This window comes from Theropithecus gelada, chromosome 5 (assembly GCF_003255815.1).
Source record: "Theropithecus gelada isolate Dixy chromosome 5, Tgel_1.0, whole genome shotgun sequence".
Taxonomy (NCBI): domain Eukaryota; kingdom Metazoa; phylum Chordata; class Mammalia; order Primates; family Cercopithecidae; genus Theropithecus; species Theropithecus gelada.
The window spans coordinates 24,650,810-24,676,163 of record NC_037672.1 but is presented as its reverse complement, the minus strand read 5'-3'; the positions used below and the strand labels follow the sequence as shown (position 1 = coordinate 24,676,163).

Below are 25,354 nucleotides of genomic sequence, written 5' to 3'. Positions count from 1 at the left end.
AAGCTGCTCTTCCTCAAGGTTTGGTTGCCAGTCTTCTGTTCTCTCTCTACAGTTTCTGGACGGAGATCTCATCTACACCTTTGGTTTCAGCTACCCTCCACATATGATAATTCTTAGACCTTAATCTCCGGCTGTTTTCTTGCAAATCCCCATCTGCCGTCATTGTTACATACTGCAGAAGAAACACATCCCTCCTCATCTCCATTCCCTGCAAACACCTCAGCAGATGGCATGGTTGTTCATGCTAGAACCTGGGGAGTCATCTTGGATCCGCCATCATCCCACCAGTCAACAACCCCCAACAGCTTTCCATGCCGCTTTTTCTCTCCTCCCCACGTGCAGCCCTGCTGCTGCCTGAATTTGTTGCTCATCACCTCCCCTCTGAGCTCCTACAACAGCGGATGGGCTTAATTGTGTCCTGCCAAAATCCGTATGTTGAGGTTCCAATTCCCAGTACCTCAAAATGGAACCATACTCGGAAATCAGATCTCTAAAGAGTTGATTAAGTTAAAATGAGGCTGTTAGGGTGGACCTCTAATCCAGTAGGACTGATGTCCCTATAAAAAGAGATTAGAGGCCAGGTATGGTGGGCCACCCCTGTAATCCCAGCACTTTGGGAGGACGAGGCTGGCAGATCACTTGAGGCCAGGAGTTTAAGACCAGTCTGGGCAACATAGTGAGACCCCATCTCTACTAAAAATACAAAAACTAGTCAGGCATGGTGGTGTGCATCTGTCATCCCAGCTACTCAGGAGGCTGAGGCACGAGAGTCGCTTGAACCCAGGAGGCGGAGGCTGTAGTGAGCCGAGATCACACCACTGCACTCCAGCCTGGGCTACAGAGCAAGACTCTGTCTCAGACAACAACAACAAGGTGAGATTAGGACACAGGCAACACAGAGGGATGACCACGTGAGGATGCAGAAAATGACGGCCATCTGCAAGCCAAGGAGGGGGGTCTCAGAAGAAACCAAGCCTTCCAACACCTTCATCAGGAACTTCCAGCCTCTAGGACTATGAGAAAATTTCTAAGTCACCCAGGCTGTGGATCTCTGTTATGGCAGCCCTAGCAGATGGAGAGTTCTCCTCCCCGGTCTTCCGGTCTTTCTTTCTTTCTTTCTTTTTTTTTTTTTTTTTTTTTTGAGATGGAGTCTGGCTCTGTGACCCAGGCTGGAGTGCAGTGGCCGGATCTCAGCTCACTGCAAGCTCCGCCTCCTGGGTTTACGCCATTCTCCTGCCTCAGCCTCCCGAGTAGCTGGGACTACAGGCGCCCGCCATCTCGCCTGGCTAGTTTTTTGTATTTTTTTAGTAGAGACGAGGTTTCACTGGGTTGGTCTTGATCTCCTGACCTCGTGATCCGCCCGTCTCGGCCTCCCAAAGTGCTGGGATTACAGGTGTGAGCCACCTCCCCCCAGCCATCCTGGTCTTTCTGTCACCAGCCTTCCCATCCTCTTCCTCAGGCCAAGTGCACCACTGCACACTGGAATCACCTGGGGGCTTACAGAACATCTCTGCACGGAATCCATCATGAAGAGTCTCATGAAAGTGACGTGGGGTGTGGCCTAGGCACATGCATGTGATATGCGGATACATGTATGTGTGTATTTTAAAATAAGCCTGCTGGTCAGCAGGCTTTAACTCTGCAGTATCAGAGGTGAACTTCTGAGCTGCCCATTCTAGAGATGTTGATTTTATAAACTGGCAACAACAACAACAACAAAATACAGTCCTCAGGGGATTGTACCCTGCAGCCAGGGTTGAGAAGTACTCACCCGAAAGAGTAAGTCTAGCTCATCGGATGCCATATGAGGCGTTCTTTGATCTGGTTCCTTGCTACCTCCCCAACGAAACTCGCAACACCGAACTTTTGGTCAGGCCTGGCTGTTCCCACCTCCTGACCTTGACTGTCTGCTCACTGGTTTGCTTGCTCCATGCCCCTCCCCGTTTCCTTCTGACTCTTCCCACTTCGATTCTTGCTCAGATGTCACTCCCTCTGGAATCCTTCCTGGGACTCTCCTTGCTGTGCCACCGTCACACCTAGGCACATCTCTCCCATTGCTCCCACGCTGGGTGTTGTGTGCAGGGGGACAGAGCTGGCTCCCAAGTAGGCTGTGAGCTGCCCGAGGCAGGGACGTCATCTGTTCACCTCCGTGTCCCAGGGCCCAGCACTGTGCCTGACACATAGTTGGTGCTCAGTGTTTACTGATGGAAAGATGGCTAGAAGTGGGTGCAGAGGTCACCCAGTGGTGAACAGAAAGTCACTGCAGTGTCTTGATGCTGGTGCTTTTCGAGGGGACCCATGTTTCGTTGTTGACAGCAGGTACTCAGAGCCCTTGCCATGAGCCCCTGCCTCTCTTGCATGCAGCACCACCATCGTATGTGACACCCATATTTGGGGAATCTTGGCTGTTTGCTTCCCTGACTCTCCACCCTTACAGCTGCTATTTCCCCTTCCGACTTACCAATGTCTAAAGTGTTAAATTTCTACAAAGAAAACACACGCACTATTGGGAGCCAAACATTATAGCTGATTTTAAACACGGCTAGGAGGCAGGTTCCTCGTGGTGGTCCTGCCAGGCCCTGAGGTGGGAGGTTGAAGTGCAGCCTCCGCAACTGCCTGTTCCTCCAGCTGAGCCTGCTCCTGAGTTCCCAGGGGTGCTGGCGGAACTGTTCTATTCCACAACTCCGGGGAAGCCAGAGGCTTCTGGAAAATGTGGGGCTGCTGAGAGGCTTTGCTCCCCAGCTGCAAAAACTAGAGGGTTTTTTTTTTGGTCTTTCTTTCTTCCTTCTTTTATCTCTCTCCCTCTCTCGTCCTCACCTGCCCTCCTTCTCTTTCTCTCTTTCCCACCTCCTTTCTTTCTTCTATTCCTCTTTCTCCTCCCTCTCCTCTTTCTCTCTCCACTACTTGTCTATTCCCCCGTCTTTCCCTCTCTTCCTCTCTCTTTCCTCTTCCTACCCCCTCTTCTCTCTCCCTCTTTCTTCTTTCTCTCATTGCCTCTCTTTCTTTCCCTGTCCTTCCCACGTCATTTTCCTGGATCTTCTTCTTCTTCCTCTTCCTCTTCTTCTTCCTCCTCCTTCTCCTCCTCCTCCTCTTCCTCTTCCTCTTCCTCTTCCTCTTCTTCTTCTTCTTCCGCTTCTGCTACTGCTGCTTCTGCTTCTGCTTCTGCCTCTTCTTCTCCTCCTCCTCCTTCTCCTTCTCCTTCTACTTTCTTCTTCTTTCTTCTTCTTTTTTTTGTCTTTATGCTCTGTTGGACTTGAAAGGAAATATTGTCCAACAAACACAGACCTTACTGTATTTTTTTTTTTTTTTTTTTTTTGAGATAGAGTCCCTCTGTAGTGCAGTGGTGTGATCCCGGCTCCCTGCAACCTCCACCTCCCGGGCTCAGGCCTCAGCCTCCCAGATAGCTGGGACTACAGGTGAGCACCACCACGCCTGGCTAATTTTGGGCATTTTTAGTAGAGATGGGCCACATTGGCCAGGCTAACCTCGAACTCCTGACCTCAAGTGATCTGCCCGCCTCGGCCTCCCAAAGTGCTGGGATTATAGGTGTGAGCACCTGGCCACACTTACTGTATTGATTAAGGTTTTCTTTGTTTTATTTTTTAAAATGTTACACACACACACACACACACACACACACAATGTTTTTTTCTTTAATCTGAGACAGGGTTTTGCTATGTTGCCCAGGCTGGTCTCAAACTCCTGGGCTCAAGTGTATGCCTGCCTCAGCCTCCCAAACTGCTAGGATTACAGGCGTGAGCCACTGCACCCTGGCCTTCACCTTTCCTGAAGCTGACGACACACAGACAGGATATGTTGTGAACACTGCCCTCTGTGGCCTGCAGGCTGACTGGAATGAAAGGCGTGTCAGCGTCCCCGGGACAGTGTGGAGCCTTCTCTAGGGCTTGGTCCCAGATGGTCTGAAGATTGCCTTGTCTCCAGACACTGGGCCTCCTGTGACTTGGTCAGCAGTATTAAGATAAGAACTTCTGAGCTGCTCATTCTAGAGATGTGGATTTTATAAAACGGCAACAACCATCACAGTGAAAACCCAGAAGCCACAGAGGATCCCAGAGCTGGTCAGGTTGGGATGCTTGGTGCCTGCCAGTGTCCAGCAGCTCTGTCTCTACCCCACACACTGCCTAGTGTTATTTCTTTTTTTTTTTTTTTTCCCCCCAGTCCACAGCTTCTTCTCGGCTTTTCCTGCCCACAAAACCGTTTGAATGAATGGACAACTGAACACCATTCTTTTAAAGGTCGTTCCTGCCTCAGAAGTCTTTGTATTAATAGGTGGTCTGCTTTCACAGAAGGCCTCAGGAATGTGACCACGATGTGATGCTGGTTGCTATTGTAGTGACCCCAGAACTATGGAGAAGGCAACCCCCGCCTCGGGGGCAGGCAGCGTGTGGTGGCTCCACGGCCAGATTTGCCTGGGTTCAAGTCCTGGGTCTGCTGCTCACTGGGTGTGAACTCTTGGATCATTCTGCTCACCTCTGTGTCTGTTTCTCACCCGTCTCACAGCATGGTGGTCTGCACCTGCCATGTTGTTACAGAGCAAATAAATCAATCCAGTACAGCCAAGCACACAGGATGAGCTCCCTAAACTGTTTCTGGCCCCAACACTCCCTCCCCCAGTTCTAGTCCTTCTGTTTTCTAAAGCATAAAATTCTCTTAGATCTTTTTGCCCACAGCCTAAGGCTTTGAGTTGTACTAAACTGCAAATACCAACAGGGTTAATGTTCTAAACAACAATTAGCCATTTACACTTTAGTATGAGTTAAGGTCCTAAAAAATGATGAGTTGTCATTTACTGAGAGTGTGCCATGACCCAGGCACTCTGCTAAGCTCTTTCACAATCTCCTTTTAAAAGAAATATTTTATTTTACATTCCGGGGTACATGTACAGGACGTACAGGTTGTTACACAGGTAAACGTGTGCCATGGTGGTTTGCTGCACCTGTCAACCCATCATCTAGGTATTAAGCCCAGCATACGCTCACTATTTTTGCTGATCCTCTCCCTCCCCTGACCCCCCAAGAGGTCCCAGTGTGTTTTGTTCCTCTCCCTGTGTCCATGTGTTCTCATTGTTCAGCTCCCACTTGTAAGTGAGAACATGCAGTGTTTCGTTTTCTGTTCCTGTGTTAGTTTGGTGAGGATTATGGCTTCCAGCTCCATCCATGTCCCTTCAAAGGACATGATCTCATTCCTTTTTTTGGCTGCACAATATTTCATAGTGTGTATGTACCACATTTTCTTTATCCAGTCTGTCATTGATGGGCATTTGCGTTGATTCCTTGTCTTTGCTATCCCTACAGTGAACATATGCACACATGTATCTTCGTAATAGAATGATTTATATTCCTTTGAATATATACCCAGTAATGGGATTGCTGGGTCAAATGTTATTTCTGGTTCTAGGTCTTTGAGGAATCGTCACACTGTCTTCCACAATGGTGAAACTAATTTACATTCCCACCAACAGTATAAAAGTATTCCTATCTCTCCACAGCCTCACCAGCATCTGTTGTTTCTTGACTTGTTAATAATCATTCTGACTGGCGTGGTCTGAATTCTAACTCACCACTATTTACCCAGCATGAGATGGTATCTCATTGTGGTTTTGATTTGCATTTCTCTAATGACCAGGGATGTTGAGCTCTTTTTTTCCTACGTTTGTTGGCTGCATAAATGCCTTCTTTTGAGAAGTGTCTGTTCATGTCCTTTGCCCACTTTTAAATGAAGTAGTTTGGTTTTTTTTTTTCTTGTAAATTTGTTTAAGTTCCTTGTAGACTCTGGATATTAGACCTTTGTCAGACAGGTAAGTTGCAAAAATGTTTTCCCATTCTGTAGGTTGGTTGTTTGCTCTGATGATAGTTTCTTTTGCTGTGCAGAAGCTGTTTAGTTTAATTCATCCCATTTTTTAATGTTTGCTTTTGTTGCAATTGATTTCGACATTTTCACATGAAATCTTTGTCTATGCTTATGTCCCGAGTGGTATTACCTAGATTTTCTTCTAGAGTTTTTGTAGTTTTGGGTTTTATATTTAAGTATTTAGTCCATCTTGAGTGAATTTTTGTATAAGGAAGGGGTCCATTTTCAATTTTCTGCATATAGCTAGCCATTTCTCCTAGCACCATTTATTAAATAGGGAATCCTTTCTCCACTGCTTGCTTTTGTCAGACAAACAATCTCATTTAATCCTCATGCAACCTTATGAGGTCAGAAATTGCCCAAAGTCACACAGCAAATGAGTAGTGGAGCCTAGACTTGAACCTAGGTCATTCTAGCTCTTTGCACAGTGAAAAAGCATGGCTCGTAGGTTGAGTGCCTTTGATGTAGCAGATGCCATGCTAAACTCCATTTTATGGATGCAGAAACTGAGTCTCAGATAAAGTAACCAGCCCAAGGCCTAAGGTAGGTAGTGGTGAGTTAAAATTTAGATCCCCTCCCTCTGATATGAAAAATTGTGCTCTTAATGGTCCCACCCTGCTGCAAAGCTCAGTGACTCCAGCAGGGAGGTGGGGCAGGGCTAGGTTAGGACACAGAAACAAAAGGCAAACGTTTGAGCCCAGGAGTTCAACACCAGCCTGGGCAACATGGCGAAACCCCATCTCTACAAAAAATACAAAAAAATAGCTAGGCTTGGTGGAGCATGCCTGTGGTCCCAGCTACTCAGGAGGCTGAAGTGGGAGGATCAGTTGAGCTTAGGGAGGTCAAGCCTGCAGCAAGCCATGATCGTGCCACTGCAATCCAGTCTGGGTGACAGAGTGAGACCCTGTCTCAGAATAAAGGACAAACGTGTTTCTTCTTCATAGTCACCATTTACGTCACCACCCAGATACATGAGTATTTCTCACGATGGTAAGGCTGGGTAAAAGGTGTGGGCCCCGCAACCAGCCGGCTTGGATTTGACTCCTCAATTTGAAGAACTGTCTGATGTTGGGCTTGTTACTTAACCTCTCCGGGCCTCCGTTTCCGCATATGTGAAATGAGGATATTGATGGTGACTGTCTTATCAGGTTGCAAAGATTTGATGAGTCAATCCGGGCAAAACAATTAGGACAGTGCTTGGCACATCATCCATGATGGTTCTTATGATATATTATCACTGCCAGAAACACCTAAAAATATCAATCACTGCGGGGAAGGAACTGTGTCTTCATGAGTTATGTCTTTTATTCAAGGAGGAAACAAAACAAGGAGAAAAAGAAAAACAACCAAAACAAAACAAAATATTAAGAGTACCTTTCATATCAGACTGAGGGGATCCAAATTCTAACTTACCACTAACTACCTGTGGGCCTTGGGCCAGTTACTTTATCTGAGCCTCAGTTTCTGCATCCATAAGTGGAGTTTAGCAAGGCACCTGCTGCATCAAAGGCACCCAATCTTTTGGCCATTCTTTTTTACAGTGCAATAAGCTAGAAAGGCCTAGGTTCAAATCTAGGCTCCACTACTCATTTGCTAATCAGATGAACAGAAAGCCTCCAGCTGAGAACTCCTTATCAGGGCAGCTCAGGTTTCAGCACAATTCCAGGCTCACCGCCCAGGACAGTGCCCCCTGGAGTTTAAGCTGAAACACCCGCTCATGGGGTGCCCTCCATACACACTGGCCATAAGCTTGGCCAAGCATAGACCAGATAGAGTGGTCTGTGCCCAGACTGGATTTCAGGGCCTTCTCACTAGAGGGCGACATCCTGTGGGAGCACCAGAGAGCTGTGTCTTTGGAGTCAAGCCAACCTGGCAAGGCCAGCTCTATAGTGTCACCTGGAGTGTCACCTGGAGTTTCACCCTCTGAGTCTGTTTCTTGGCCTGTAAACTGCGGGCAGTGATACCTGGATGGAAGCTTTATTATGAGGATTAAGTGGAAGAAAAAAAGAAAAAAAAAAAAAAAAACACATGTCTTGAACACTGAGTATATAGTTGGTTTCAATAAAAGGTAGTGGCCGTCGTTATTCTAAGTGTTACTGTTAACTTGGTGGCCTCCTCAGGTTAGCTATCCAGCAGGAATGGCTACCAGCTGGGTTTTGAGCCTAACACGATCCCCAAGTCTCAGCCCCCAAGTCCCCCTGGAAGGGACTCCTGACTTCACGAGGCCAGTAGAGGAGGCAGCTGAGAGACTTTCTGAGGAACAGGGCTGCAGACTCGAGTTTATGAGTTTTTGACTCTCAGTACCATTTTTTTTTTTTTTTTTTTTTTTTTTGAGACTGAGTCTTGCTCTGTCCCCCAGGCTAGAGTGCAGTGGCGTGATCTTGGCTCACTGCAAACTCTGCCTCCGGGGTTCAAGCGATTCTCGTGCCTCAGCCTCTCAAGTAGCTGGGATTAGAGGTGTGTATCACCACACCTATTAAATTTTGTATTTTTAGTAGAGACAGGGTTTCACCACATTGGCCAGGCTGGTCTTGAACTCCTGACCTCAACTGATCCTCCTGCCTTGGCCTCCCAAAGTGCTCAGTACTCTTCTTAATTAACTAACAAAGGAAATCAGGACTGGCTCCTTCTTCTCTGGGGCTTCTTTTCCAAACTAGTGCAGACCCAATTTTTTCACCATCTGCCTGTGGCATGCTTTGGGCATGGGGAGCCCTCTCTAGTATCCGCTCATGGCACCGTTAGAGCGACTTCATTATGTATAAAGAGAGACCATGGAACAACAGGACTGGATTTTTAATAAACAGTGAAAGTTTATACATCAAAATGAATTTTATCTTCTTCAAAGGAGTCAGATACCTGGGAGGCTGTGTGCAAATTCTAAACATTTTGTGAACTTTCCCTTTGGGTTCTTCTTTAAAGCCTCTAGCACATTTTTTCTCGCATCCTCAGAGTTAACATGCCCTCTTCTTTTCAGGGTAGATTTAATTTTTGGAAATAGCCAAAAGATATTTGAAGCAGAACCTGTGAAATAAAAAGAGGTTAGTCATGCAGGATAGCAATACATTAGAATCAAAAATAAGGTTATACTTAGAAAATATTGATTTGCCTTTTTGATGCTGCATGTGTATAATCTGGCTCTGAAATCATTGGCACAAAGTGGACTTCCAAACAAGCCAGAGCAATAGAAGTAGATGTGGAAATAATTTCGGCTTCCCAAGGCAAATACTTTGATAGGAACAAACAACCATTTAGATATAAAAGATGTGATACATTCCTTTAAAAAGAATTTGACCTTATATCATTATAGGCACACCTCATATTTCAATTATTCATATAGTTTTTCTTAAGCAATTGCTGGTTTAAGAATAATGTCATGTCTTTTGCATGCTTATATCATTTGGATATTTCCTTCCTTCCTTCCTTCCTTCCTTCCTTCCTTCCTTCCTTCCTTCCTTCCTTCCTTCCTTCCTTCCTTCCTTCCTTCCCTCCTTCCTTCTCAGGCGTATGTTGAAACAATTAGACTAAAAGATGATGAAATACTCAAGGTACAAACCAAAGAAGATGGAGACGTCTTTATGTGGTTGAAGCATGAAGCTACCCGAGGCAATGCGGCAGCTCAGGTAAAAATGCAGGCTACTGTCTTAGAGATTCTATCCGCCATGACAGACTGGGTTATACCGTGGTAATGAAACATCTCAAACCTCAGTGGCTTAAAACAATGCCACTATTTCCCACTCACACTACATGTCCAATAGAGGTTGTCAGGGGCAGGCCATGGTTGTCACAATCCCTTAAGAGCCCAAGCTGACAGAGATTTCCAAAACCATTGCCGTCAAGCCATGGCCATAGCACCCTACCAACTGGCTAACCGCTTCTGCCCAGAAGTGGGATATTTCACTGGCCAATGTAAATCGCGTGGCCCCTCTTGACTTCAAGTTCTGCCACTCACCCAGAAGGAGGGAAAGCCACAATATTTACGACCAGCCCTAAAGACTACCATCAGGTACCCGGGAGGCGGAGCTTGCAGTGAGCTGAGATCACGCCACAGTACTCCAGCCTGGGCGACAGAGCGAGACTCCGTCTCAAAAAAAAAAAGACTACCATCAGGTGCATTGATGCATCCATCAGATAGAAAAACACGATGCACCCTGGGGTGCAGGGGAAATTAGGTGTCCAGAAGACCATGAATTCAGCTAGAAGAGCAATAGAAAGTCATTTATGGCTTGTTGGACCACAAGGATCAACCTTGTCTCTTGAACATCTCTTCTCTTTGGATGGACTTTTAGGAGGTACGAGAAAGGGCAGACGGCTGGGGAAACACCCTCTCTGCTTCCCTGCTTTGATTTCACTATGAAGAGGAGCCCTTCGTGGGAGCCTATGAACGCTGATTGCACTGGGAGGAAGCCTCCTTCCCACAGGAAGGATTTAACTTGGGCTTAATGCTCCCTGTGAGTGCAGCAGCGTCGGGAAGAGCTTCTGGGGCTGCTAAGGAGGCTGAAGCCCAGAGATGGGAAAGGGAAAGAAAAAAGAAAGAAATCACAGGCATTGACAGAGCAGACAGTACAGGGGCCTTTTTTTTTTTTTTTAGAGTCAGGGTCTCACTCTGTTGGGCAGGCTGGAGCGCAGTGGCATGATCATAGCTCACTGCAGCCTCAAAGTCCTGGGCTCAAGGGATCCTCTAGCCTCAGCCTCCCGAGTAGCTGGACTATAGGCATGTGCCACCATGCCGTGCCTTGCTAATTTTTAAATATTTTGTAGAGATGGGATCTTGCTATGTTGCCCAGACTGGTCTTGAACTCCCAGCCTCAAGCAATTCTCCTGCTTAGGCCTCTCAAAGTGCAGGAATTAAGGCCCACCACACCTGGCCCAAGAGGCTCTTTTGTAACAGGTCTCCCACCTCTCTATAGGGGTCTTCACCACATTTCAGGAAATACTTTGCTGGAAGTTATAAGTATTGGGGAGGAAAAGGGAAGAGAATGAGATGAGAGGAGAAGCAGAAAGAAGGAAAGACAACAAGCGACCCATGTGGGACTGGAATGTTAACACACATGGCTCTGGCCCCGTTCCTGGGCATCTGTCCCTAGCCTGCAGTCTCTCTAGTACAGGAAGGATATACAAATACAGGAATGTATACAAAATAGTATGGCCTGGCACGGTGGCTCACACCTGTAATCCCAGCACTTTGGGGGGCCAAGGTGCTGTGGATCACCTGGGGTCAGGAGTTCAAGACAAGCCCGGCCAACATGGAGAAACCCCGTCTCTACTAAAAATACAAAAATTAGCCAGGCGTGGTGGCTGTGCCTGTAATCCCAGCTACTCGGGAGGCTGAGGCAGGAAAATTGCTTGAACCTGGGAGGTAAAAGTTGCACTGAGCCAAGATCCTGCCACTGCACTCCAGCCTGGGAATGACTATGCCAGAGCCATTTCCTGGGTATGCCAGAGCTTGCATTAACTTTTTTAACAATAGGCACTTCTTCCTTCCTATGTTCACTAAGTCTTTGTTGAGCAGCTTCTATGACCTGTTGAGCTCTGCTGGGTAAAGGGGTCAAGGGACAGGGGCAAAGATAAGTAACATCTTGAGGTTCCTCCCTCCCAAGAGCTTCCAGCCTCCAGTCTGATGGTGGACCCAGCCATGTAGACAAATGATAAAAGATCAATGCTATAGAAGGATGCCCTAATGATACAGATGTGCAGAGACCTCCATGCCAATCACATGCCAAAAGAAAGGGCAATACCTCCCAAAAGAGTGCCAGTTGAGGAGTTTGATTATTGACGAAGTTCCAGCTAGCTCTGGTCCTGGGTACAGTAAATACACACACACACACAGACACACACGAACCATTCATTTCTGGCTTGCATTAAGGGCTTGTATTTACCTAAGTCCACGTTCATGGCTCTGGCCTCCAGTTGGATGACAAAGTATATCTAGCTAATCCTTGGTTCTCAATTGAAAACATTGTAAAATAGGTTTACCCTCCCACCTTTCAAAGTCTTGTGTTAAGCATTACACAGGAAAAGTCATTGTTCTAAATTGCTATTGTCTTTAAGCAACGATTGGCCCAGATGCTGTTCTGGGGGCAGCAAGGTGTGGCCAAGAATCCCGAAGCAGCAATTGAGTGGTATGCCAAGGGCGCCCTGGAGACGGAGGATCCTGCGTTAATCTATGACTATGCCATTGTGCTATTCAAGGTAAGAATCACTTAATTTGTGCTGAAATTGTGCAATTCTTATCAGACTCCTGAGCAGTTTCCTGTGGGCGGGCCGGCAAACAGGGAGTCGATAATTGGAGAAACTTAGTATATGCTCCTGTCACTCTTGATGGAAAGGGATGTTGGCTAAAAAGGCAGAGTCAGAAGCAATTCCCTGTTCTCATTTTTAATCATTAGTCTTATGTTTGGCACCTGGATTCTCTGTGCTTTTGCAAGAACCGCGGCAGTCTGGAGGAGATACCCGTATTTTATCGATTGGCACTCAGCTGCCAGCCCCCACAGGCACTGCAAGTTTGCCACCAGGCAGAGTTCTCTTTTAATTACAGCTTAAACATAGTGTGTAATTGGGCTGGATCCCAACAATCCTGCTGATGAAAATAAAGATCTTGGTTTTAAGCCAACAGGAGAGGGGTGGGAAGAGCCTAGCAGACAAGCATTAAAGTCCCACCTCTGTAACCATCAGGTATGTCCTTGGAGTCACCTCATCTCATGGGACAGTGGCAATGACCACAGATTGAATGAGATCATAGGACCAAAGGACTTTGGGGACTGTAAAATGCCGAGTTCTTTATACAAAATAGTATGGCCTGGCGTGGTGGCTCACGCCTGTAATCCCAGCACTTTGGGAGGCCAAGGCAGGTGGATCGCCTGAGGTCAGGAGTTCAAGACAAGCCTGGCCAACATGGTGAAACCCCGTCTCTACTAAAAATACAAAAATTAGCTAGGTGTGGTGGCTGTGCCTGTAATCCCAGCAACTTGGGAGGTTGAGGCAGGAAAATTGATTGAACCTGGGAGGCAGAGGTTGCACTGAGCCAAGATCCTGCCACTGCACTCCAGCCTGGGCGAGAGAGCCAGAATCCATCTCAGGAAAAAAAAAAAAAAATTAGTAATAGTTCACACTGACTGAGTGGTTGTTACCTGCTTTGCACGGACTAATGCATTAAATCCTTACAACTGACTTACAAGGTTGATACCTTGGTGTATTATGATCGCTCTCCATTTATATGGAGACAAAGGCACAGAAAGGTTTTGTAACTTGCCCAAGGTCACCCAACTGGTACATTTCTGACTTGGAACTGGGATCTAGGAAGTCTGGCTTCACAGTCTGTGTTCATCCTCCCCAAGCACAGAGACATCAATTCATCAATCTTAGAAAAGTAAAAAGCTTTGGCTTTGGTAAGGAAATTCTTAGACTTATGTCCATACCCAAAGAAAGCAGCTGCCCCCAAAAAGCAAGGATCTTCAAACAAGGCCAGGCCCATCTCCAGAACACAGCTGTGGCCACTCCGAAATTAACAACCATGGCTGTGGCTACATTTCTAACCCCCCCTACCCTATCAAAGCCTGAAAACCTATTGGTTGTTGTGTTTTCCAAATTGAGGTCTCAGACCTTCTCTTTCCAGTTGTCAAATCAACATGGAAATGCTTTGAATCTGAGCCATGTGCCAATGCATTCATGTATTTGTTCAATAAGCAACCATTCCATTCAGGGCTGACCCAATGCCAGGCTCTGGGCTACATGGAGGGACATATGGATGCATGAGTCACGTCCCTGACCTCAGGGAGCTCATACACAGAGAGGAAGGCAGAAGACCGACATCAGTAAGCACAGAGGAGCAGCACCTGTCCACCAGAGTGGAGTCCAAAATAAAGGCACAAATCAGACGTTATCTCTGCCCACCAAGATCTCACAATCTACAGGGAGAGGCAAATCCAGAAATAAATGACTCTGGGAGTGACATAATGCCTTCTCTGGGTTTGCTTTCTCACACCTTCAGGCTTTTTTGCAGAGAGGTGGGGTTCTGCATTCTTGCTAAGTTTTCTCTGGGTGGGAGGAAGGAAGCCCTTTATTAGCAGCTCAGGGAAGATTTCCGCCTCTGGCTAGAAGATCTCCCCAAGTGTATTCTGTGTGAAAGAACCCCACGCTGAAAATGGGCTTTCCGTATGCAAAGAACAGTAAGTGCATTTGGCTGTGTGGGGGCATCGGGCTTGTATGCAAAGATGGTACCAAGATGGTGGCTGTGGTTCATTCCAGGTAGTCGAGTCCATCTTATCTCGCATCCACATGAGGATAAAGCTTTGACTTTGACAGCAGCAGCTGTCCTCCATCCATTCACTCAGTGGGTAGTTACTGAGTACTTACGATGTACCAGGCTTCCCATTTCTCTCATTTAATAACTTCCAATACTACTCAGATTCGTGTAGAGTACATCGTCTTTGTGCAAGAAAAGTTATCCCAGTTTGGACTCGATAGCGGGTACAGTGTAAACATCCCTGTCCTAGAGTGTGGGGGCTGTCATTGCAGCTCTGACTCTGAGGCTTTGGCTAAGTCAACCGCTCTGGGCCCCTGTTTTATTTCTTCAAAACGAAAAAGAGTTGGAGAAGATAGACTTATTATACTTCAACCAGGCGCTAACGTTCTGTGATTCTGGTCTTTCTGATGCTTTTCCAGAAGTCCAGAAAGCTCGTCTCCTCCCCGTCCAGTTACTCCAAGTGTCCTTCTATGTCCTTTTCCCTCTCCTCTTCCTCCCTAATTAAATGAAGCAGTGGTGCCATTCTGAAAAATATTTTCATCTTCCACTTTGCTTCAGTTCATTGGTTTTATTAAATAAGCAAGTTAAAGTCGAGTAGAAACCTGGCATATGTAATTTAACCTTTAGTTGGATTCACAGTTTTATTTGGGGTCCTGAAAGACAGCCAGTCGAGTATATCCTGCATGGTTCCCAGATCCTACAAGGAGGTTATGAACTGAAATAGGCAGAAGAAAATAGAGAGTGGCAGTTACCAGCTTGGATTCTGGAGTCCACCCATCTGGATTCAAATTCTGCCCGCATTTCCCATTGTGTGACTAAGGGCACATTTCTCAGATGAGAATATAATAGCAGCACCTCAGGTGGGGTCAATGAAGCACTTAGACAGTGCTTGGCCAATGTTAATTAACACAGGAATGGTAACTAGTGCTGTTTCCATTTACTGTAGAGCTAAGCGTCTAAATAGCGTTTGTAGGTGTGTTTGTTGCAAAACCCTCTCACATTCAAATCACAGGCGATCCTGTCAACTGTTGTCTGAGTCCAGGAGGACCCCATGTGGCACATGGGGATTGGGGGTATCAGTAATTCTAAGTGAGTTTGGAAGCAGCAGTGGTTTACAGCCACCTCCCCCCCCTTGCCTGGCTATCTTTGCTTTCAGATCTACGCCAAGAGATACTCAAGGACCTCCTTCCATTCTACCCTTGAGCCCACCATCTCCCCAGTGGTCCTCCAGACATCTCAGTGTGTTCCACAGAGTTTCTCTCTTGTGACAAGAACCCCAAAGCCCATGTCTCTCTGTTGTGGACAAACCACCTCCCCTGGAACATCTTGATTTTGCTGGAAGAACCTTGTTAGTTTCTGTTAGTTACGTCTGAGGCAACCTATTCTGCTGCATTCTATCTTCTGTGGAGCCGGTTCTTGAGCTGATTCTGAAGCAACAATGTTCCACCCCAGAGACCCCAGCCAGCACTGATGAAGGCTGCAAGCGACAGCCTGGTAACTCCTGACTGTCCAACACAGATAAAGTGCTTTATCTGGCTGGCAAATTAGGTAGTCCCCAGAGGAAAGCATCCAGGATGACCAAACCCATTTAACCTGATTCATAGCTTCCCCCAACAGTACCTGTGGATTGACAGGGTTGCAGTTGACACAGGGATTACTGCTAAGCTGCAAAGTTGAGGTTTGTTGCCTGTGCTCCACAAATATAAGTGAAATAATAATGATGATGATGATGAAACAGCACTGCCTATAGAAATCCCTAAGCTTGGGTTTAAATGAAGAAAGTTAGGGTTTTATGTTTAAGTATTTTATATCCAACACTAATGTGTCTGTATGTGTGCAGTCTGGTTTTATTTTCTTTGTAATCGTCACTGTTTATCAATGTTTAGGGTCAAGGAGTAAAAAAGAACAGACGGCTTGCCTTAGAGCTGATGAAGAAAGCAGCTTCCAAGGTAACACATGCATATTATCAAAGGGAAACAGTTCCACCACACACACCCACACACTCTCGCACATCTAAAAAAAGGAAATGGCCAGCCTCTTCCTACAAAGCCCTAAGGTGGAAATGGGGTGGTGAGCGGTTGGTCGCAGGCACGGCACCCCCACTGCAGTGATTAGTCACTTTTTAGTTACAATACATACAGAAACTTGCCACAATAGGGGCAGCAAAATTCAAAAGCTGAATTCACCTTCCAGTCAATAGCATTCGGGCTGATTTTGTTTGAAGGCTAAAATTATAATCAGGAGCTGCCCTGATAACAAGCAGCAGGACCCCTGGAAATTGAATGGGTATAAATGCCACTGAATTCAGGAAACCAGAAGCCTAACTCCTTTGAAGGTTAACTCTGTGGTGTCCGTTTCCCATTTGTTTCCTGTGCATTGATAACAGGGCTGTTTATTAAGTTTATTGCTAGGATTGGGAATTATTTTGCTTTTGTCACTATTTACACTTAAGTGGTATCATCAAGTCAGCTAGTTTCTATACAGCTCTACAGAATGGAGGATACAATGTTGCTTTTGAGGGGCCCCCACCCACACATGCACACACATGCACACACACACACACGCATGCCCAATGCATGCACAGTCACATGTGCACACTCATATGTGCATGCATACTGATGTCCAAATAAATAGATTTGCAGAAACTACTAGAAATCTACACCTTGACAAGGCACCTTATAGCCCTTTTGGCATCTGGATGTGCCTCCAAGGCTACCAATATTTGCCTTCATGATGAAGACTCCTAAAATGACCATGCTGATTTTTCTTCTTCATTCTCGTCTCCTGAGGAGTTCAAAGTTGCATACAGCAGGAAGTTGGAGCATGGAATGAGAGACCTAAAAGATTGTTCCTCCATCTATGTGTTGTCAAGAGGACACATGACCCAGGAAGAGGGAACCCCCTGATATGTACCCCACTCCTGACAACAGAAACTCTAGGGCAGGAGTAGAAAAATAACTTAACAGTAGTCATGGAAGTCATTGGTTGCAGAGGACCATAAAATGGGGCCGTGAGGTGGTTTCTTGGAAGGTGTGAAATTTGCATCTCTGTACCATCCTAGTGGCGAATTGATGTCTAGTGGGCTTTATTCTGAATGAATTTTAACAGAGCTTAGGTAAATAATGGAAATACAGTTTTATGGATCTGGAATAGTCATGGCCTTAAATGTATTAAATGATTCTCATTCTTCACTGCCGTCCCCTTCTGCTTCTGCCCCTCCCACACCCTGAATTCCCTGTCAGAACTGGGGGTACCACGCAGAGACAGAGCACCTGTGCTGTGCAAGTAGGATGTTGCATCTGCTTCCCACAGAGTGCGTGTTGGTGTTCAGGGCAGAGGAATCAACAGATGGGCAGGCGGATCACCTAGAAACCATCCCAGTCGGGGCAGGTTTCAGGCCTCAGTTGAGCGTTCATGAATTTCAAGGGCACTATTGATGCAGCAGGGCAATCAGAGGCCTTTTATAGACAAGCGTGTTGCATAAGAGCCCACAGGAGCAGAACAATGATTTGGGGGCTAACATTGCTGCAGAGATGGAAGGCAGAACCCCGGCAGCAGTCGGGTGAAACCCACCTGGGAAGACTGTGAGGCAGGCTTGTGTTTTCTAGCACTTAGGTTTTCTTTAATGCCATCTGCTCCAAAATAAGAGAAAGGGGAAGGTTTTGTTCAGGCTTAGGCAGAATGCTTCCACAATAATTGCTTCCAGAGCTCTTTAGATTTCATTTTTCTAAAGTTAATTTCTTTATTGTTCCAAAATTTAGGGATTGCATCAGGCAGTCAATGGCCTGGGATGGTATTACCACAAATTCAAGAAAAATTACGCCAAAGCAGCAAAGTACTGGTTAAAAGCAGAAGAAATGGGGAACCCAGATGCATCATACAATCTTGGAGTCCTGCATTTGGATGGCATCTTCCCTGGAGTCCCTGGAAGAAATCAAGTGAGTAAGACTTGAGGCCCACTCTGCAACTGGTCGGTCCCTTGATCATGAAGCATTTGTTGAAGGTACACTGTGTGCCCCAGACACAACCCCAGACACAGTCCCTGTCCTCGAGGAGCTCAGGGGGTCTCGTAGGAAGACAAGATAGTGAAGAGGAAAGGGTGGCATCTGGCCAAGTGCCAAGTGTGTGGCAAATGGTGTGATGCAAAGCTCTGGAGCCGGGAAACAGTGAAGGCCAAAGCAGCCAGGAAGGCTTCATGGAGGAGGGGGTCTTGAGCTAGAGGGAGGAGTGGGAGATGACACAGGACAGGAATAGCATGAGATGGAGCAGAGACTGATCTTGCTAGAAGCAAGGAGAGCTAAGTCCAGATATGACTGCCTGGTGTGAAACCAGTTTTAATAATAATGAAAATACAATGGCAATCTTAAGTGTTGATTAAGCATTTCCTCTGTGCCAAGCACCATGCAAAACACCGTACCATGTGCTCTCTTACGTAATCCTAATTCTCCTCTGAAATAGCTCTTAATACTCTGGTTATGTCCATTTTTCAGATAAGTGACTGAGGTTCTGCGAAATTAAGTAACATAGGGTCACACACTTCATGGTGTGAAGACCTGGCCCTAGTGCACAGTGGAAGTCCACTCTATTAATAATAATGTTGATGTTGGTAATCATAACCTAAGCTACATTATTATTTTTTTTTTTTTTCTGAGACAGAGTCTCGCTCTATCACCCAAGCTGGAGTGCAGTGGCACAATCTCAGCTCACTACAGCCTCCACCTCCTGGGTTCAAACGATTCTCATGCCTCAATCTCCGGAGTAGCTGGGATTACAGGCGTGCACCACCATGCCTAGTTAATTTTTGTATTTTTAGTAGAGATGAGGTTTTGCCATGTTGTCCAGGCTGGTCTTGAACTCCTGGCCTCAAGTGATCTGCCCACGTCGGCCACCCAAAGTGCTGGGATTACAGGTGTGAGCCACTGTGCCTGGCCCTGAGCTCAACTACATTTAACAAAATGTGGTGAACACCTACCCAGTGCCAGGCACCCTGCTGAACACCGAGGACGTAGTAGCAGGCAAATCAGTCCCTGCTCTTATGAAGTTTCATTCCACCAAATGGAAAAGACAATAAACAAATAACTATATAATAGGAGGGGAGGTGAAGATCAGTGCTATGCAGAGAACTAAAACAAGTTCAGGAGGGCTGAGAACAGTGGTTCACACCTGTAATCCCATCACACTTTGGGAGACTGAGGCAGGCAGATCACTTGAGCTCAGGAGTTCAAGACCAGCCTGGCCAACACGGTGAAACTCCGTCTCTAAAAACACAAACCCTCATCACTAAAAATACAAAAATTAGCCAGGTATGCTTGTAATCCCAGCCACTCAAGAGGCTGAGGCAGGAGAATCACTGGAACCCTGGAGGCAGAGGTTGCAGTGAGCCAAGATTGCGCCACTGTACTCCAGCCTGGGCGACAGAGCGAGACTCCATCTCAAAAAACAAACAAACAAAAAATGTATTTTTAATTTTTATATAGTTTATATGTGTATATAAATTTTTATTTATATATCTTCTATATATATATGTAGTATGAGGAGGTGGAGATTGGGAAATGCTATTTTATAATGGAAACCAGGGAACCAGGGAAGGCCTCTTTCATAAGGTGATATTGTATAGACTCCTAAAGGAATCTTACAGATATCTGGGAGAACATTCTGGAAGGAAGGAACAGGCAGTGCAGAGGCCCCGAGAAGGTAGCAGGCTTGGTGTGCTAGAGGAGCAGCAGGGAGGCCAGAGGAGTGGAGTGGAAAGCAGAAGAGATGGAGAGGGTGGGAGACAGGGCTAGGGAGGAAGCCGACCAGTGTGAGACTTAGTTTCTGCTCTGAGCAAAATGGAAACCACTGGGCAGTGTTCAATGGGGCAATGATGGGTTATATTTTAAAAGTTCCTCCTAGATCCTGCCTACTGGAGACATGGACAGGAGCAGGGGGTTCATGCATTGGATCCAAGTGAGAGAGGGCAGTGGGCGAGACCAGGGCGGTGTCAGTGGAGGGGCTGAAATTGGGTTCTACATGTATTTGGAAGGTTGAGGCAGCAGGATTTGCTGACGGATTGAATGTGGGGTGTGAGAGGTGGAGAAGAGTCAGGGATGACTCCAGGGCGTTTGTCATCTGTTGCGCTGGAAGTATGGAAGTGGCATTTATTGGGAGGAACAAGATTGCGGCAGCAGCAGATGTGGGGGTAGGAGGGGAAGAATTGGAAGAGTATTCTTTTTGAAACACTGCGATAAACCTTGAGAATGTGTTATCTCATTTAATCCTTGCAACAACCCTTCACTGTAGGTGCTATCTGAAGGCACATTTTTCAGTGGAAGGAAATTAGATTTGGAGAGATTAACCAACATGCCCAAGTCCACACAGCTAGTAAGGAGCAGAGCTGGGATTTGAACCAAGCCTGCCTAACTTCAACGCCCTTGCTTTCAAAAAACAATTGCTAACTGCCTCAGAAAAATAAGAGTAATCAGTGGAAATATACCCATCTATGTGTTTGTCTTATTCTTTCCCTCTACCTGTCTCTGATGACATAAGTGGCTGTATATTTTTATGCATAGCAAATGTGTGCTAACCCTCCCAAGACATCTGTGAGTGAAGTTTTCTTATTGTCACATTCTAATTCTCACCTTCCTACTGGAAATGCAGTTTTTGCACATGAGTTTGAAGAAAGGTTTTAAGCAGCGTTAGGAAAGCAAATGCCTGGATTTTCACCTGGTGTGACTTCTGATCTAGTCTTCTATCTAGCCTGCAGGGGGTTATGTGAGGATCAAATGAGATGGCAATGGTATTCATAATTACATATTGTCTTATTTATTGGGTAAACTTAATCAACAGAATAGCTGAGGCAAGGTCATGCATCTCAGAGGCTGGCTTCTGTGATTGGCTATCTTCCTGGAATTGTTGCTTGCCCTGGTTTTAAAGCTATCAGAAGTTATAAGCCTGTAATCATATCAGGCTTAAAGCATCTTACCACCTAGCCTCCGGTGAAACCAGCCCAGCTAGGATGACTCAACGTTTGTTCATCTCTCATTACAGACTTTAGCTGGTGAATATTTCCATAAGGCTGCACAAGGCGGACACATGGAAGGAACCTTGTGGTGTTCTCTCTACTATATCACAGGCAACCTGGAGACATTCCCTAGAGATCCTGAGAAAGCTGTTGTGTAAGACTGTCAAACGTTGCATTTGAAGGGAAAGTCATATCCTAGATTCACTGTGCCTGAGCATTTTTTAATTGAGTTTTTTATTTTTACCAGTTATACATGCATGTAGTTTTAAAAGCCACATAATTTGACAAGACAAAATTAAAAATTTTAATTAAAAATTTAAAAATAATTTGACAAAGGCAAAACAAGAAATCCTTGCCTACCCCGCTTCATCCCACCCCCAGACTCTATTTTCTGCTCCCTAGAATGAATCACTTTCAATCTTTTTTGAAAGATTTATTTATTGATTTTGTTTATTTTTTATTTGTCTCTATTTCTAAATAACATGCTTATACCACTATTTCTTGGTATTTTCATGCTAGGCATTGTCTAATGATGTCCCACTGTGAACGATAAAGATGTAGTTTCCTTTGACTCTGCCACCTCCCACTACTCAGCTCATTCACACTTCCTGCCATCTTTCATCTTCCCAATGAGTATATCATTTTGGTTACATTAGTATCAGGGCTTACATTATTATGACCATGTAAATGCTATTTCTAACTGAGCCATAGTATACTATGATTACTTTTCCTTTCTTGCACAACTTTGTCTTTTCTATGGATTGTTACTTATTTTTTATTGTTTATTTGCTAAGCTTTCTGTATACTTATCATTTTCTATGTACTTGATCTCCAAATTCTCCTCCAGGTGCCTGAATTTCCTCTCAGTATGTCCAGACTTATCTACATATTATATTAATTTAACCTTCCTGGTGACATCCGTCCTGGAGTCTTTGTTCAGGACAATGCTGTCATGCTGAGATTAACTGTCATTATTATAGATATTTACTTTCCCTCCATCTCTGTCTTTTTTGGTTCTCTTCTTTGCCAGACCCCTTTCTTTCTCTTTCTTGGTCTGCACTTACATTTTGGTAGAGCACATCCTATAGTAGGTTCCTGAGGTATGGTGAATGGGAGGCACATTTTTGAGGTCTTGCATGCCTGCAAATGTTTTACAGGAGTTATCAAACCATGACCCATAGATGAAATGTAACTTGGTACCTGTTTTGTATGACCCCAAGAGCTAAGAATGCTTTTACATTCCTGAGGAGTTATAAAACAAATAAAGAAGGCTATGCAACAGAGACTGTATGTGGCCCACGAAGTTTACAGTATTTAGTATCTTGCTCTTTACAGAAAAAGAGTTTGTCGACCTCTGTTTTAAGCCACCCTCACACTGATACCCTGGCTCTCCGAAAGATTGTTCTTCGTAACACATTTGGGTTCAAATCCAACCTGACCTGACCTTGGTGATAAACTTGACTTAGACTGACTTGGTTTTTTATCTTTGTTATTTAGTATATTTGACATGAATATTCATGTTTTGTGGTTTTTCTGTTATCCTCTTGTTATTGATTTCTAGCTTAATTTCACTGTGATGAGAGAATATATTGTGAATGATTCCGATCCTTTGAAATTTGTTGAAGTGTGCTTTATGACTAGTATATGGTCAATTTTGGTATATATTTTATGGCTTCTTGAAAAGAGTGTACTTTCTGAACTTATTGGGTACAACATCTACATATATATCAGTTACATCAAGTTTGTTAATTATGTTATTCAGAGCTTCCCCATCCTTTCTGATGTTTCTTTTTCTGCTTGTTAGGTCAGTTACTGAAAGAAGTATATTAAAATCTCCAACTATATTTGTGAACTTATTTACCTCTCCTTTTAGTTCTGTCAATTTTGCATTATATATCTTGAATCTATGTTATTGGATCACATAGATTTAGAATTGTTTTGTCTTTGTAGTTGATCCCTTTATCATTTTACAATGTCCTCTTTATCTCTGTTCATGGTTCTTGCCTTAAAGTCTATTTTTTCTGATGATCATGTAGTTATACCTGATTTTAGTGTTAGAGTTTGTATGATTTATCTTTTTCCATTTCTTTACTTTCAACTTTTCTTCATTCTTAAATTTCAATGCATGTCTCTTGTAAGCAGCATATAATTAGGTATTTGTATTTTTTTTAATTTTTAAAATTTTGTATTTTTAGTTATTTTTTGTATTTTTAAATTTTCATTTTTAATTGGTGTATTTTGTCCATTTACATTTAATGTAATTATGGATATGTTTGGTTTTAAATATACCATTTTCCTGCTTATTTTCTATTTGTTACTTTTGTCGGGGATTTTGTCAGGGGTCACTTTTGTGGGGGGCCTTTTTTTAATCTCTTTTCTTACTCTTCCTTTGTACTAATCAAGTATTTTTAAAAATTATTCTACTTCCCCTTCTATTAGCTTTCTAGTTATGCATTCTTAAACTATTACTTTAGTAGTTATATGTCTAAGGATTATAACAGACTAGGTCATTACTAATAAACTCCTAATAAATTAGGGAACAAAGCAAAATAGGGAAAGCTAATAATAAGCAAGTAAACGTGACTTAATAGAGTACTAGAACTCTTGGTAGAGATTGTATTTTTTCATATTGGTGGATATATTTCATTATATATCTTACATGTCTTTGTTTCCATAAAAGACAACTCCTAATCATTCATAAGAAAGGGCACTAAATGAAAAGCTCAGAATGCTTTTTCTTTACCTTCTTAACATTCAGTTCTGGTTTGTTGCTCTATAAAAATTCTAACTAGCAAAATATTCCCCAAGTGGGATTTATTGAGAGCATATGAAGAAAAACATTTTATTAAATTTGCCACAGTTTGCATATTTTCTCTTCCCTTTTTTTTTCAGATGGGCAAAACATGTAGCTGAGAAAAATGGCTACTTGGGCCATGTCATTCGCAAAGGCCTCAATGCCTACCTGGAAGGTTCATGGTAAGCTTGGGATCCACGTTAGAGCAAACTTTTTTCCTTGCCTGTCAGTATAGTCTTATGAAATGGAGTCTTAAAATGCAACTGAGAAAGCAATTTGCAGGGAAATCACAGCTCCCAGTAATGATATTCAGAGTATCATGGACTGATTGGCTGTTGATTAGAAAACATAGCATTTCCATGTTTAATTATACACAAAAATTTGTTCTCTAGGGGAATTGTTCACACTCATCAAGTTGAGAGAGATATACAAATACATTGATTTCTCTTTCCTTTAAGCTTGCCCCTCTTGGTTTTAGAGTCTGGAGACAGCATAGGGGATCTTAGGTGAGACCCTCTGCTTTTTATTTCCAGGCCACAGAAAGTCCAGAATTTCTACCTTGTTCCTAGCAAGAAGAGAGATCAGTGTTTAAGGTTCAGGCTACCTCTTCCATAGATGTTTTACCGCATCTGCCATGACTAGGAGTCTGGGATTGCTGGAAGTCCAGTATCCAATGGCACAACCAAAGAGATGCCCTTCTTCCTAACCTTCTGGTGGAGTTAGCAAATCTCATCTTGTTCTTTATGGGATGAAACGTGATGCATGAGGACCCACAAATGCTCCCTGTTTGCTGTTACTCATAGATTTTACAAATAAGGGACCCCTCCCCCAACTTGACCAATCTCCTTTCTTTTATTTTTTTCTGTCAGTTCTAGCATTCCATTGTTGTTTTAACTTGGGTCACATTTTCTTGGCTGGTTTATTGCCTAAATGATGTGGATATTTCAGTAATAACTAAAAAAAGTCCTCGGTCCACTGCCTCAAAGACATTAGATGAGACTCAGCATTGATCACATTCTGATTTGAACCTTAATTAAAAATTAAAGTGTAAGTTCAAAAGAATGACATTTTCCCTTTTAGTCCATGGCTGCACATGCAACCAACAGATAGCATCTCAATGAGTGAGAATCTTAAATTAGAAAATGTAGGAGAAATGAGGCCAATGAAGAAAGCACCAAATGCAAATTTTTATTATCATCATCCTGTGAAAGTTTATTACCTGTGACCTCACTTTGCACAATCAAAAAGAATTTTTTTTCAGAAAGTTTCTGTTTCCCCATCATAAACGTACCTTACAATTTTTGGGGGATGCTTTATCTTGTTTCTCAAGTAAACTTCAGTTCATAAAACTCCCAAATTTGACTCTAATTCATTCTCTGCTTCTCGCTCTCCCAACCTCCCACCCTCTGCTTCCTACAAACTTCTTAGGATGAACTAAACATTC

The 25,354-nt window shown here is 44.3% G+C and overlaps 1 protein-coding gene across 2 annotated transcripts in view; it reads left to right on the top strand.

The window, feature by feature from the left end:
• The window catches only part of SEL1L3 (SEL1L family member 3), a 117,734-nt gene that overhangs the window by 65,034 nt on the left and 27,346 nt on the right, over positions 1 to 25,354 (top strand). For both annotated transcript variants that reach the window (XM_025385643.1, XM_025385644.1), the window contains exons 12-17: positions 9,372 to 9,491; positions 11,920 to 12,060; positions 16,000 to 16,062; positions 17,875 to 18,051; positions 21,143 to 21,270; positions 24,009 to 24,092. In XM_025385643.1, coding sequence (XP_025241428.1) covers positions 9,372 to 9,491; positions 11,920 to 12,060; positions 16,000 to 16,062; positions 17,875 to 18,051; positions 21,143 to 21,270; positions 24,009 to 24,092 — 713 coding nt within the window. The remainder of the gene's footprint in view (positions 1 to 9,371; positions 9,492 to 11,919; positions 12,061 to 15,999; positions 16,063 to 17,874; positions 18,052 to 21,142; positions 21,271 to 24,008; positions 24,093 to 25,354) is intronic.